At 34.3% G+C, this 15,000-nt stretch overlaps 1 protein-coding gene across 2 annotated transcripts in view; it reads left to right on the forward strand.

Annotated features, from left to right (window-relative positions):
- Positions 1-1,386: 1,386 nt before the first annotated feature.
- Positions 1,387-15,000, forward strand: part of LOC122258831 (VWFA and cache domain-containing protein 1) — a 24,886-nt gene continuing 11,272 nt past the window's right edge. The window contains exons 1-14 of one of the 2 annotated variants that reach the window (XM_043025070.2): positions 1,387-1,438; positions 2,811-3,142; positions 3,413-3,551; positions 3,802-3,864; positions 3,973-4,148; positions 4,872-4,990; positions 5,628-5,723; positions 6,134-6,283; positions 7,029-7,199; positions 7,597-7,821; positions 8,275-8,511; positions 11,671-11,823; positions 12,912-13,090; positions 14,280-14,481. In XM_043025070.2, coding sequence (XP_042881004.2) covers positions 2,871-3,142; positions 3,413-3,551; positions 3,802-3,864; positions 3,973-4,148; positions 4,872-4,990; positions 5,628-5,723; positions 6,134-6,283; positions 7,029-7,199; positions 7,597-7,821; positions 8,275-8,511; positions 11,671-11,823; positions 12,912-13,090; positions 14,280-14,481 — 2,182 coding nt within the window. In that variant the 5' untranslated portion in view covers positions 1,387-1,438; positions 2,811-2,870. The remainder of the gene's footprint in view (positions 1,439-2,810; positions 3,143-3,412; positions 3,552-3,801; positions 3,865-3,972; positions 4,149-4,871; positions 4,991-5,627; positions 5,724-6,133; positions 6,284-7,028; positions 7,200-7,596; positions 7,822-8,274; positions 8,512-11,670; positions 11,824-12,911; positions 13,091-14,279; positions 14,482-15,000) is intronic. The other variant, XM_043025071.2, reaches the window with a different exon arrangement.

Here is a 15,000-nt window from a genome sequence, read left to right on the forward strand (position 1 = left end):
CACGATACCCAGCATCAAATGTGGCCTAAAAATGTTAATGTTGATGTTCATGTAAAGAGGAGCTGCCATTGCTATGTTTGTGATATTGTCTACATTACTCTCTATTTTATATTTATGACATATTATATATATATTGTTTAAATCTATGCTGTGTCAGTGATACTGTGAATCAATTGTCCAATGTATGTGATTTGTTTGCAATTTCTCTACAATTTCAGAATATATTATTGTTAAGATTAATGATTAATTGATGTGCATTATGTCTCAGGATTTTTAAATAAAAAAATTAAATTATTTGAAAACTTTTCATTTTCCATACGAAAAATAGCAAGATATATCTCCAAATAAATGTTCGTATGTAAACACATATTATACACAAACAAATTTCACACACACACACACTCACACATACAACACTACATAACACAAGTCACAGACACACAATATATAATAAAGAACAATAGTGATAGTAATCATGAAGATAAGTAGCAATGATAATAGATACAATAGTGATAAAGAAAATAATAGTAATAGTAATGATAATAAAGATACTAACAATAATGATAGTAATCATGATGACGATAAATGATTATAATGACAATAATAATCAAGAAAATAATAGTAAAAGTAATAACAGTAACGTTAATGATAGTAATAATGATAATTATTATAATCATAATTATAATAATAATATGATCATGAAAATAATAACGATAACAATAAAGATAATGAGGATAATGATAAACGATGGTCATTAGAATGACATTGACAATAATATTGATAACGATAATTACAATAGTAATAATGATAATGACAACAATAATGATAATAATTATGATAGCGATAGTAATTATAATGATAATGTTCAAAACGGATATAACATCAGTAACGCTGATAATAGTGATGATAAGGATAACACTGATAAGAATGATAATATATAATAATGATTATGAAATATAGTGATATTAATGATGATGACAATGATGATAATAGTAATAATATTGATATAGATAATAGTAATATATGATAATGATAATACTAATGATAGTAATATAGGATGATAATGAATAATGATAGCAGACACAAACGTTTTTGGAAATTAATTTATTGTTTCTTCTGATTTCATCTTCAACTTAGTCAATATCATATCATAGCAAAGATTATATTAATTCCGAATAAGTTTTATGTATTTTTCATTCACAAAACTAGAAGCTGTAGTATTAAAAAAGACAGTATCATCATCCCAAGCTATCAAATAAAATTCTCCATGCTTTATTGGGTGCTGGTACGCAAATCCTTAGCCTTTTACCGTATAATTTAGTCTGAAATCGCATAAAGTTGCTATTGTGTAAAATTTAGGAGCGTAATATAGACGCTGATTTGACTCCGGGGAAGAAGATGAACTTCAGTGGATGTAAACAAAGCGTCTTCTCTTTGGGTGAGGACCTAGAGCTAACTTCCATTGGCTTTTATTCGATGCTTAAGCATTATTAGGGGTTTAGAATTTACAAATTTGTGAAGTTAGTAATGGGAATGCTGGAGAGAGAGATGGTATGGAGTTTGTTGGCTCTTTAGACCGAAATGACTGTGATGACACGAGATTTCTCTTTGTAGATGGGAGACTATAGTTAGTGATCTGTTTTTGATAACTAACTTGGCTGGTATTTCGTATTTTGATGATTAGATGTTAGTGACACTGCCATGACTCATGATTTGTGTGTGAACAAAGTGAAGAAAACCGAAAAATCAATATGTACAAAGTGTAAAACGTATTTCAGAGCAGTAACGTTTTTCAGCTTCGGCACATCAATGAAATCTCTCTTATCCTTTTCTTTATATGGCGATCAATATAGGCATCATATCTGATGGTAGCCTCTTTTTAAATTCTTTCCTGAATGGACACACCCTTCTCCATTTTTTTTTTTTTTGACAAGCAGACGGATCACCTTAACCTAATTTAAGCTGACAAGAACAAGACCTGTTAGATGTTTAATTTGTATAATTGAGTGTTTCTTATGTGGATGTGTTTGTGCTTATGAATGATTTAGTGTGTGTGTGGGTTGGGAAGGGATGAAAATAAAGGTTTCAGCAATAAGGCCATATCAGTGGATTAGCTAGAGGTGGGAAGTATTTACTCCTTGTATGATACAAGCTGTATCTACTTACCCCCCCCCCCCCATTGCAAGACAAAAGAAAATGTTCAGCTTCATGTGGCTGGGTAGTGAAAGGGTCAATATTCAGTGAATAATGACAAGTTCAAAGTTATACACCAGCAGTTCCCAATCACTAGGTGATGTACTAGCTTCCACCATTGCTACCATTTATTGATAACAGCATGAAACACATTTCCATAACATTTACACAATGCTTAGTGATATTAGTCATTATATCTGAGATATTGTAACAGAGATATCTCTAATGGCATAACTGTAATGCATTTATGTTCTATATCTTATGAAGATAATTATAAGATAATGCCAAAGTAGAAAGAAAAAAATTATCAAGAAAAAAATTACATAACTGCCAATATATCAGCACCTACCTTTTACTAGTTATAATTGGAATGGATGAGCCTGCATTCCAGAACAAAGGACATCTTGAAATTCTTATGAGACATAAAAATAAAGTCCACCACTACAGATATTTTCTTGCAGACCCCCCCATCATTCATTTCAGGCAGGGGTGGGTTCACCATTGTTTGGGAACAGTTGTTATTCATGATTATGAATATAGTATTATTCAGTCATTCTTTGATTAGAACTTTTCCTTAATGTATGAAGTACTTTTACAAATACTTTTATCTCTTACAGTAATGAGGGACCAGTTGTGCAGAGGAACAATGAAATGATTTTGGCATCTAAATAGCAATTATGAAGGGCCCAGCCCGTGTGTTCAGGAGTGGGCAGTCCTTAGCTGCCTTACTGACTACCCTACTCCCCCTGACAGTATCATTGCTTCTCTGGGCTTCTCATTCAGTTGCACAAGAGAGTGCAAGTATAACCAATGCCAACAGTAGTATTAAAGATGTGGGACCAGAAGGTGTTAGTGGAGACAGTGGGGAAAACAAACCAGTACTCTACGTAAACAGCCCACAGCTTCTAAGAGAAATGCGACGGCAGACCTTCCTTAGACATAATTTTAGGTGAGGCAGTTATTTCTTTCCCAGTTGTTAAAAATATACCATAATGATTTTGTTGTTCATTTTGATAAAAGCATGTTAAATAGATTTCTAAATTTTAATTTTATATGTAAATCTTCTATCAAAATCATGTTGATCCTCTACTATTTGTTGTTAAGTTAGTAGATATAATTTGATCAAGCTCAATAAAAACAAATTTAAAATGTCAAACAAAATGGCAGTAGCATGTAAATTAGATATCTTAAAAAAAGAGAGTGAAAATGTGGCCCACAGACTTTCAGCTGGGAGAAGTGAAGGAGGAAGTCAGATGGGTGTGCTGGAAGGAGAAATTCCTCTGATGAAGAGAGCTACTAATTTAGGCATTCAGATGAGACGTATTGCCAATGAGGAGTTGGGAGTCACCCATATGCAAGTGAGAACAAGAGATTTCAAGTTTTAATGAATTTTTTTGCATGTAACTATCTTTTCTGGTTGGTAGGTAGATCAGGTAGTTGACTAAAATGTTAATTTGTCTTTCTCTAAGTTATAGTTAAATTGTGCTTGTTTCATGTGAAAATTGTATCTGTTTATTTATATAGATTATTTATATGACTTGCAGAGTTAATATTATGACAGACAAACTCTGTAGGAGACCTTGATAATCATTTGACACAATATTTCAGGCCATCTTTGATGAGCTTCCTTACTCAGATATAGAAAGGAAGGAAGAAGAAATTGTCAAAGAGGTGAGTGGTTGCAATGTGTCAGTTGCTTTGCAATATAATTGCAGATTATTCCTTGAGGTATGCTTTGATTTGACATTTTCTATGTAACTTTTTTCTTCTTTTTGACAGATGGTGCAGTCCTTAGAACATAAATTCTCTCTCTTCTCAAATGTACTTGGGGAGATGGCAGTCATGGTGGCAACTCATTATTCCCACCATAGTCAAAGTGGAATAGATGTTTTCCATCATTATAATGATGAAGCAAGCTACAACCCTTGTTGTCTCATCCCAGATCACTACCTCCTGTAAGTATCCAAAATCATATATATATCAATGAGCTAAGTATTATGTAATATATGAAAATTTCAGGAATTAGAGATTTAAATGTTATATCAGTTTGTGTTTTGTATATTTGATGGGTTTATGGACTAGCTTTGATATCCACTTAACCCTTCCGCTATAGGCATTTTTTACAGGGTGGGATCACTTAATTATTGCAGTTTGCTGTTTGCTGAAATTACAAGTTATTTATTCCTTCAGTTATGATGACCTATTATACCAAAGATTTACCAGTATTACTTTTCTCATATATAGTGAGTCATATTTCATACTGTAAATCTAGAAAATTGTAAGATGGCTAGACCAGGCCAAACATCCTAAGATCTTAAATAAGATGGCCAGATCTTAACCCACTCTGACGGGGTACAGTACATCCTCAAAAGATGGGGGTCACATATTGTGCCAAAAGGATTTAGGCCTTCTGTGAACGGCCCGGCATTGTGACTTAGGCTAGAATTCCCCGCCGTGCTTGATATCTTAGGATGTTGTGTTTTCTTGTATTTTTTAGATTTATGGTGTGATATATGAATCTCTATATCATATATGAGTAAAGTAATTGTAATTAGCATTTGGTATGATATCCTACTTACACAACTGAAGGAATAGATAGTCTGTGTTTTTTGGTTGTAGGTGCAATTATAAATTATTAGAAACTACATGCAGTACAATGCTGTTAACTCACTCAACAGATATCAAAGTCACTTTGGAACCCGTGTGAATGAGGAACTGTGGTGTGACTCAGGCTTGGGTACAAGTGAGGATTCACTCCCAGCTGACTTTTATTTCCCACCCTACAATCTTACCGAAAGTAAGTCACATACAGAGTTTTAAGAACTAGAATATTACATAAGTAATATATAAGAAACATGTTTTAGAATTATTGTAAAAAATTTACTTTGATTTATTTGATTAATTTTTACCAATCATGTGTTTTATTTATATGGATTATTTACATAATCTTTATGTGCTTGTTTAATTAAAAGTCATTATTCATGATGTAAAAATATTTATATATTTGGCTTTAGCTTTGAAGGGCAGGTAGTAAACTGCGCTCTGATACATAGATGTAGATTAAAATTTATAGGTATTATTAAATTGTGTAGCATTTTTGCTTGAATACTTTATCTGTCAGAATAATATATTTAAAACCAAATGCAAATGTAGGATTTAAACTCTTACTTATGTTCTACACTATTGGCCCTGCAAATATTCTCCTTTAATTAACTTCTCACATTATACCTTTGATTAAGTTATCTGTGGTATCAATGTATGGCATTAAAAGTTTAAGAACATATTTAAAAGGCAAGATTTATCAAGTAAGTTATTATGTACAAAGAAGTAAAGTACTGTATAACTTGATGCTTTTGAATGGTCATGTGTGATCATTGCTAGATGTGTTACAGGATTATGGTATTTTTATTTATTCATTTTCTGCTGCACCATAGTGTTTGTTCTCAATCTGCGGAGGTACCCATCCATCAAGTGGCAGTATTTCATGTCCGTTGATGGTCTGCATACTGAGTATCCTGCGCACAGATCAGGTAAGTTGTGTGTGTCCAGATGTATGAAAATGTAAATGGTTGCTGTTATAACGGTTTTTATAATGTATAATAATTGGAATATAAAGTTTGAATCTAATACATAATTGAATACATATAGATTCATTAATCAATAAAGGCATTGTGTTGCATTGTGAGGTAATAAAGGTAAATATCTATAATATTCAATAAAGAAGTATATCAGTGTAGATAGTATTAGTTTGAGAGATAGCTATGTCATATTTGCTTTTTCTTTTGTCAAATTTAATGTGGAAACCATTTCATTTTTTCTGGATCTTCAGAATTTTAACAATGATATTATCTAAGTTCCAGTTAGGATTTATTGTATGTCTGAAATCTAGCATTTAGAATCCATAGGTGCCATTAAGCATGTGAATGTCTGTAATGTACAGACACTGTCATTGCAGCTGATTGCAGTCAATCTGGTCGTCATGGACATGTCTATGAAGCTACAGTCAGACCTGATGGTAAAAACATAGTGCTTCTCTATGATCTAGGAGAGGCTCTAACTCCAAGGTTGCTTCTGACTGCAAAAGCTATAGGTTGGTTTATATATACATAAATATACACACACACACACACACGCACACACGTGTGCACACGCACACGCACACGCACACGCACACGCACACACACACACACACACACACACACACACACACACACACACACACACACACACACACACACACACACACACACACACACACACACACACACACACACACACACACACACACACACACACACACACACACACACACACACACACACACACACACACACACACACACACACACACACACACACACACTCTCTTCTTTTTTTTAACTGCCATATGCTTATTTTGTATATATATGCATTTTATGTATTGCTTAACCCATTCATGCCAGGGATTATAATGTGTAATGCTACTCCTGCTGGCTACATAGCAAGTGACAGTGCTTTTCACCCACCTGCTTCAGCGGGGTGATAATAGGAGGTTTTTTGTATTTGTTTACATCCTTTTCACAAGTGAAGTGTCTATGGAAATGGAACTTTTTTTATTTTATCCATATGTACTGATGTAAAACATGCGTTTTGAGGAAGAAATCATGTCGTGATAAGAGGTTTTCTGGCGGGAGTGAAATATTCCCATGACGTGATATCACATCACCTGGCACGAATGGGTTAAGACTATATATTTAGTACACATACCAGCATAAATTGGTTGGTATATTATTTACATTTAATACATGAAAGAATTTTGATTATTACATGTATTACATTTATTACATTTCTCTTTAGGTCATCAGATTGCATCTACCATAATGCAACATGACCAGATAGCTGTGTTGGGTTTAGAAGGCAGTGTTGTTCGACCTGCTGCCCCTTGTATGAATGCCACTCTGGTTCCAGCTACACACACTGTTAAACATGCAATTAGACGTTTTGTAAATTACATGGACATACATAATGGTAAGTAGTATTGCATTAATTCTTTGCTATCTATTTTGGCAGAAAATTTCCATTTGCTAATGCTATGGAACTACATGTTGAACTAACATTCACTGTGCACAAGACTTACTTTGATGAAAAAAAAAGTTTCATGAAAAACTGGTCTGTCAATCTTTTTCTGTCTGTCTGTGACAGTCTCTCTAGCTCTTGTTGAAAAAGGTATGAATGAAAAATTTTACAATGCAAGTATTATTTGTGGAAGGATTTCCATCAAATTATTATTTTTTTAATGTTAACAGTTTCTTTTGCAGATACTGTATTGATTGGAATACAATATTTCTCACTGAGTATCTTGTTTGTGGAATGCTGTTTTTTTGATCTTGTGAATTTATTGCTTTGTTTTATTTTTTTGTTACAGAACCAACCAATCACAGCCTAGGGCTTATTACTGCAATGGAGATGATCGCAAATTGGTCATCTAGCCTTTCGTCGTCCAATAAATCAGTATTATTAATGTATGTGACTTGTGGAAAGCTTAACAAGCACTCCCAAATCCACACAATCTTGCAACATATGGCTGTGATGTTGGATATAATACCAACAAAAGTTTTACTGAGTGCCTTTGGGCTTGGAATAAGCAGAGGTTGGTATTTAATATTTTTACTGTTTTATTTTACAGTAACAGTGTGTTTTGATATGAAATTACATAAATGGATCTTTCTAGAACTTATGCTATACTCCTTAGATTTAAGAATGAATGTAATTGTATATTGGGATTAATTGAAGGAATCACCTGGAAGCTGGTCTTGACCTTACAAACTATTTTTATAACTAATCTCAGTTTTGATGCTCCCTATTCTTAGGCTGTTGTGATCAATACCTTAGAAAATTTTGTTTTATGTAATCTATTATATAGTTTGGTTAATAAATTCCATGATATTTCATAGTGTATGCCATTGATTTTTAGTACTTTCACCAAAGATTTTCAAAAGTTCTCTGCTGTCATGAAATATCTGATGGCATCAAGTAAGCAGCAGTTTTAGAAAGTAGATAATAGGAAATACATAAATGAATTATTATCTTTTTGATTTTTCAGATCAGCCATCAAGTGAAAGGCAGTTCTTAGAAGCACTTGCTTATCAAGAATTTAGGAAATATGATATACAAACTACCAGGCTGCCTAATAAGGGATTAGTGGTAGGATTAGACTCGACTCTGAACGTTGCTCCAGTTATCAATAATTTTTATGATGCTGTGCATGAACCCAAGGGACACAGTGATGGCCTGCAGAACTTGGTGATCTCCGACCCTTACTGGGACGAAGATGGGAGAGGTGAGATAGTTGAGTGTTGAGGTGGAATGCAACTAACTTAATACTTCTATAATGCTGTTGAAGCATAGCACATTAAATCTTTCTTGGTACAAAGTCTTTTTGGACTGCAAGCTACTCAGCAAAATTTTGGTACCACACTGAGCATATTTTTTTGATTGTTTTTATTTTCCTTCCTTCATCTCAAAAGAATCCATATCCTCTGTGTGAAGGTACTAGGTTGAGGTGGATGGGACATGGGTTGAAGGGATATGATTAACCCCTTGACTATGGGAGTTCGTGGATATAATGTGCTGTCCATTATTATTATTTTTTTTTTTAACATTTATGGCTCCACATGTGCCAAGTCTCCAAAGATTGAGTTTACCAACATTTCTTGATTGAATTTTTTTTTTTTTTTATTGTTATCAACACTGTTAACCCATTCATGACGGGACATATTTTTGCCTACTCCTGCTAACGCCAGGAAGATAACAAGTGCGCAAAACTTCGTGCTGGGGTATTTTCTCACTGTGCGGGGCTGTGCTGATCCTCTCAGAGCGTTTTTCACCCACCCTATTCTTATGGTTTTCATGAATGCGTCTACAATGTAAAGGCACGTAAAAATATTGCTATGTTCAGAGGTGTTATTTTATTTTAAAAAAACATGTTACAGTAATGCCTTTTTAGTTTTATTTGATTGAACTTTGCCTATATTCTTCACTTCTATGTGAAAATACCAAAGGAAAGTGGAATCAATCTCTTAGTGGGGCATCAAAAAACATGTTTTATACTTTTTTCTTTTTTTTTACCAAAATGAAAAGAAGAACAATATGAATAATCATACACTTACATATGAGTCTGTACATGTACCTCGTGACGTAACATGACGAAACGGGTAATCAACAAAATAGAAGTAGTATTGCATTAGTGATTTTTTACTTTATATTATATCTTAGCCAAACACATTTGATTTTACAATAGTTTCTAGACTCAGATCTTTTTATTCAACCGATCAAGAAGCAGAAATTACCATGATGTCATCAATATCATGTAGTTTTCCGTGATGTCATTATTTTAATGTTATATCTCATTTTATGACACTCAAATACCTAATCTAAAGTAATAAAGTCAAAGAAATTCTGTAAAAGGATTATATTTGAGAACAATCTAGGAATCTATTGCTGATGGTTCAGCACGTCACATTGCCCCTCCTGGAACTTGGTGAGAAAATGCACGTCTCAGGACGTCACCCAGGTCCGGGGATATTTTCCAACCTTGTGACAGGATGTCAACCGACGTGAATGGGTTAAGAGAATTATAATAAAAATGATAATTGTTGTAATACTAATGATGATGATAATGATCATAATGAAAATATTGATAAGAATAGTAATAATAATGCTAATAATAATCATAATAGTAATTGAATTCATAATCGTAATTTTTTCCCCATGAGGTGAGGTAATTGATAATTGACTCTTGGGTGGCTAAACATTGATGGGCTAAGAAGAATGGTGCCATCTGAGAGTATTTGTCAAGAGTTGTAGTAGACTAGAATTGTAGTATGCAGTCCATATCAGCTCATTATGTTCTTTATACTCAGTTCGATAGAAGTATTACAGTTTTATGGGATATAGCATCCTTATATTTTTTTTATATTTGTGTACTAAATAGTGTTATTACTCATAGTGTGGTAGAGAAACACAGCAGTCCACTCTCCCCTAAAGTTAAATATGCCATTACGACTAATGGCACTTACATGTTGTCATCTGTCCTCAGGCCAAAAACTCACTTAGCATGTAAGTGTTGCCACCTGCTACCAGTCTACAATGGCTTAAGGTGCAACACCATTCTAGGTGGCTCAGACCTTAGGGGAAAACCTCTGTACAGGTGGCATGTTTTACCCCAGTTTCATCATTTTCCTGTTATTGGATACATCAATTATTTACAGTTAAATTCAATCCATTACTTGCATGTATTTGTGATTCTGAACAAGACTGTGTTTAAAGAAAATTTGACAGTTATCTTCTTGGATGGTGCATTTAAAGTTTCCTGTTATTCATCCAGCCATTGAAAGACATGTCCAAAAACCCATTTTTAAAATCTTAAAACTTAGTATTTTGTTGCATGAAAAGCCTATATTATCTTATTTTAGATAGAAAAGCTTGTTGATATTAACTTGTATTCTTCACTATTCCAAGTTTTAAGTATTAGTAATGCTTTGTATCCAAATTAGAAGTAGCAAATTCAGCAACAAGAAAAAATGTCTGATTAAGCAGATAAGAATTAACCCTTTCCCGACGGGGCACACGCTACGCGAAAACCCCTATGCCGGGCGATTGCAATATTGCATTGGAATCGTCACACTGGCATGACGCCCCGGCATCGGGAATTTAGCTGTGTCACACTCGTGTGACACACCGTCATCATAGGGTTAAAAGGTTAAGGTAAACTGTAGCATTGTAGCAAAAGTGGGAGGCCTAAGAAATCAAGAAAATAGTGATTGAATTAGGGTAAATAAAACAACAGAGGGAAAAACAGGAAAACACACCCAATTGCTCTAGAGAGCAAAAGGCCTTTGGCATATTCCTGTTTTTCCTTTTGTTGTTTTATTCACAACTTGTTCAGCAGGAATCCCTCGCATGATCAAAATCAGTGATGTGACACTGATGAGAAACCAAGAAAGCAATTAGATTTGCTTGGTCACTTTTGTTTCACAGATGACTCAATCTCAGAGAACAAGAAGTAGAATAGCAGGTGAAAACTAACCTGAATGGGAGGAGAGAGAGAAGAACCTATCTGTGGTAAGGGAGGGAAGTGAGGCAAGTTTTGCCCTTTGTGAGTGGTTTTGGGGGGTCTGCTTGTCCTTAGTCAGTTGTCTTTGTCTCACAACCACCCAGAATTTGGTACCACTACTGCTCCTACCATATTTTAACCCAATGAGTATGAGTGTCATGATATACATGACTACACTTTAGTAGAAGTGACATCCCAAAATTAAGCCTCAGGCTGGGTACATTACTTCAGAAGGGAGTCCCATTACTATCATTTTTTTCCAGGATTGTTATGTGGATGTAGATTCTCTAGTTGGGAAAGCAGTAATAGCATTAGTGATTATGAATTATACAAACTAATATAGAGTGCAGTATTTGATAATTATCAATTCATTTTTGGGAACAGGCATGGTGGTGTCTCTCACACAAGTGGTGCAGACTGGAGACGGTAAAGTGATTGGAGTTATTGGTATAGATCTTCCACTTGCAAATCTCTTGGAGGACATCACACATTACAATTCTCCAGCACATTCCTATGCCTTTGCTACTGATGCTAGAGGTAAGTTAGCTGGTTATCAATACCCATTCCTTCAATAGGAGAGCTTATAGGCAAAAGAGTTGTCAACTTGTTGGTGCTGGGAGTGTATTTGTACTTACAAACTCTCAGTCATCAAGGAATCATCAGTCAGTAGGACTCCTGACAGATGTTTACATCATTCCTTGATTTTTTTGGGGGAAAAAATGTTTTGATTTCCATTTCTCTTATTACTTTTTTCATGTTATAATGATAGTAATGATAATGTTAATGACAGTGATAATAGTAACAGAAATAAAAAAAAATTCACAAAAATTCAAGGAATGGGGTAAACCGAATAGGTTAAGGTAGGCCTAACAATTGACTCCTTGGTGACTAAGCACTGGAATAATCATCTTTGTAAAAAAAAAAATAATAATCTTAAAACAAAACTATAGTGGATGGTACATGTCCCCATCGTCAATGGGATAATGGGCCTAGTCTCATCTTTACCGTAGGTGCGCCACTGATATGCCCACAGCCTTGGTTGCAGCTGCACTATTTTGCCTGACCAAATGATAGCACATAATGATAATTCAGTAATACTACTGTAACTCCTGAACTGTAAACAATGAAGTAATCATGTACAGTACTCAGAGGCTCCTGTGGCCTGATGAACTAGCTGGGGAAGTCATGGGGATTCAAATTGATGTTTGTAATTCTGTGTGGATTGATACAGGTGCACTTATATTACCCTATATTTGATCAGAGTAGGATCAGAATTATTATGGTGATCAATTAAAAGTAAATGGAGATATAATTGAGTTAATCACCAGCTGGTTACTCTAATTTTGATATTTTTATAAACATCATGTGCATACTATGTGCAGTGAAACCACTTGGAAATTTTGTCTACTGATTTTTAATTTGCTTTTATTTTCATTTTATATAAACTATGAGACTTTCATCTAGCAAGCCTTAGTCTCCTCAGGGAAACTTTTCAAATAATGAATTTTCTGTATATTGTTATAAATTGTAGTTGATATTCATATTTACAACAAATGACTCATATTTTGACACAATGACTAAAAAGAAAAAGAAAAGAACCAAAATTATAAAGATGATCTTTGCAGGAAAAGTCCTTGGTCATCCTCGACTCGGCAGACCTGAATCTTGGTCCTTGCCTTTGGTCCCAACAGACATTGCTTTACTGGAACAAACTCGCAATTTCAGTCAAGTCAGGGATGACTTTATCAGATTGTCGTCAGGATATAGAGTCTTGATAGACACAGATCAGAGCAGAAGCAAGAGGGTAAGTGTGTTAAAAAAGTATGATAAGTGTCTGTGTGCTGCATATTGTGTTATTTATTTTATTATTATTATTATTATTTTATTATTATTATTATTATTATTATTTTTTTTTTTTTTTTTTTTAAATTCCAAAAGGGTGCACAATCTCTTCTATCTATTCAAATTTAAATGCACAAAAAATAGTTGTACTACTGGAATCTATGGGTCACTACATTAATTGACTTGAAAACATTGCAACAATTTTCTGGCTTTGTGCATGACAAAATTTAATAACTACATCCTTTAGAGGTTTAAGGTGAATGCTTCAGTTGCATTTGTAACAATTTTTGCTGTTACTTATTTAAAATAGAAAAGATTAGCCAAAAAAGATTTGTCAGGACATGAATTCTAGTGACATACAGATTCAGACCTGCCAAGGCTTCAGTGCAAAATTGGTTTATATAGTTTCCATTGATGGCAAACTAGATACACTTATAACATGTTTTTGAAGAAGACATGAAAGTGTTAACTTGTGAAGACTGTTGAAAGGAACATGCAGAATGCATGTTTTTTGAGTCAAGGGATCTAAAATTGCACAAAAAATTATCACATGAAATGTATATTGCTGAAAGATAAAGTCTTAACAACCTGTTGACAACAGAGGACATGATATTACATGTGATGGCAGTGCTATCACGTCATAGCTTTTTGTACGGCCAGGACGCTGGGCGATCAAGTGCGTAGCGGTTGGGTAAAAATTTGTAAGACCTGCATTTAGCAAGAGACTTGGCAGGTCTGCAGATTCTTAAATTATATCACTTTTATTTCTCAATAATAAATTACCATGAACTATGTAGTTATAGATGTATGATTAAACAAAATGAATATGGATAACAAATTTTTATCTTTTTATACATGAAGACGTAATGGGACCTTGTTACCAATGAATTTAATGCAATAGAGATGATCAAAAGTTTTGTTATTACATGATTCTCCAAGATACAAGAAAATGATATAAAAACAAGTAAATAGTACCTGTCACTAAGGTTTGATAGGAGAAAAGATTTCAGACACATTCAATCAACATAACCAATCTTATTTCATATATCTTTCATTGGTGAGAAAGATACTTTCATTTTTTGAGTGGTTTAATGAGTTTTATTAGCAAGCTTTTTTCTCTGGCCTTCTCTAATTATCTTTCATATCCTCAGGAGGAGCTTCATTACTGGTGGTTCCAATCCTCATCTTGTGGATGGGTTTTTATAGTTGCGTGGAGGGACTCCGGAAGACCTCATAAGAGACTGAGTAGAAATGTTCCTCCCTTACCTCCCTCTGCCCTTTTCCATCGTCTAGACCTCCTTGAGCCAAGTGAAGCGCGCGTTTGCAGACTCTTCAACCAGATGGCCACATTAGGTAAGCTTATTGATTTAGCTAGTTGGTTTATTAACCCGTTAACGACAGGGATAGATTTGCCTACCCAGGCTCCAGGGTGGGTTTTATATCAGAGCGAGGCAGCTTCAAGCAACACACTTAGATTTTTCCCACTCTCTTTTAATCACTCATTTTTGTGTTTTATTTTTTATGTGTTTTGCTGTATTTAGAAACTTATATCTGTCTTAGCACAGGCTCTATCAATTCTGCATTTGACTAAGATTGTAGTATATGACCCATATTAGCTAATTATTTTCTTTATTCTCAGTGTGATAAAAGAATTGCTGTTTTATGGGAGGACAAAAAGCAACTTTTTTTTTTTTGTATTTGTGTGCTGGCATGAACGAATATGAAACATATAACATCCACAATGAAGATAACATGAAGAGGTAGGGAAGAGGAAGGAAACTTGTGCTTATGACTATGAGTGCCACTACAAGGCATCCATGCTGGCACAGGGACACATTATAGACATTGGGCATGGTTTGAGTCACCTTCCTC

Source organism: Penaeus japonicus, unplaced genomic scaffold (assembly GCF_977035675.1).
Source record: "Penaeus japonicus unplaced genomic scaffold, GWHDUDI00000001_assembly GWHDUDI00000014, whole genome shotgun sequence".
NCBI lineage: Eukaryota > Metazoa > Arthropoda > Malacostraca > Decapoda > Penaeidae > Penaeus > Penaeus japonicus.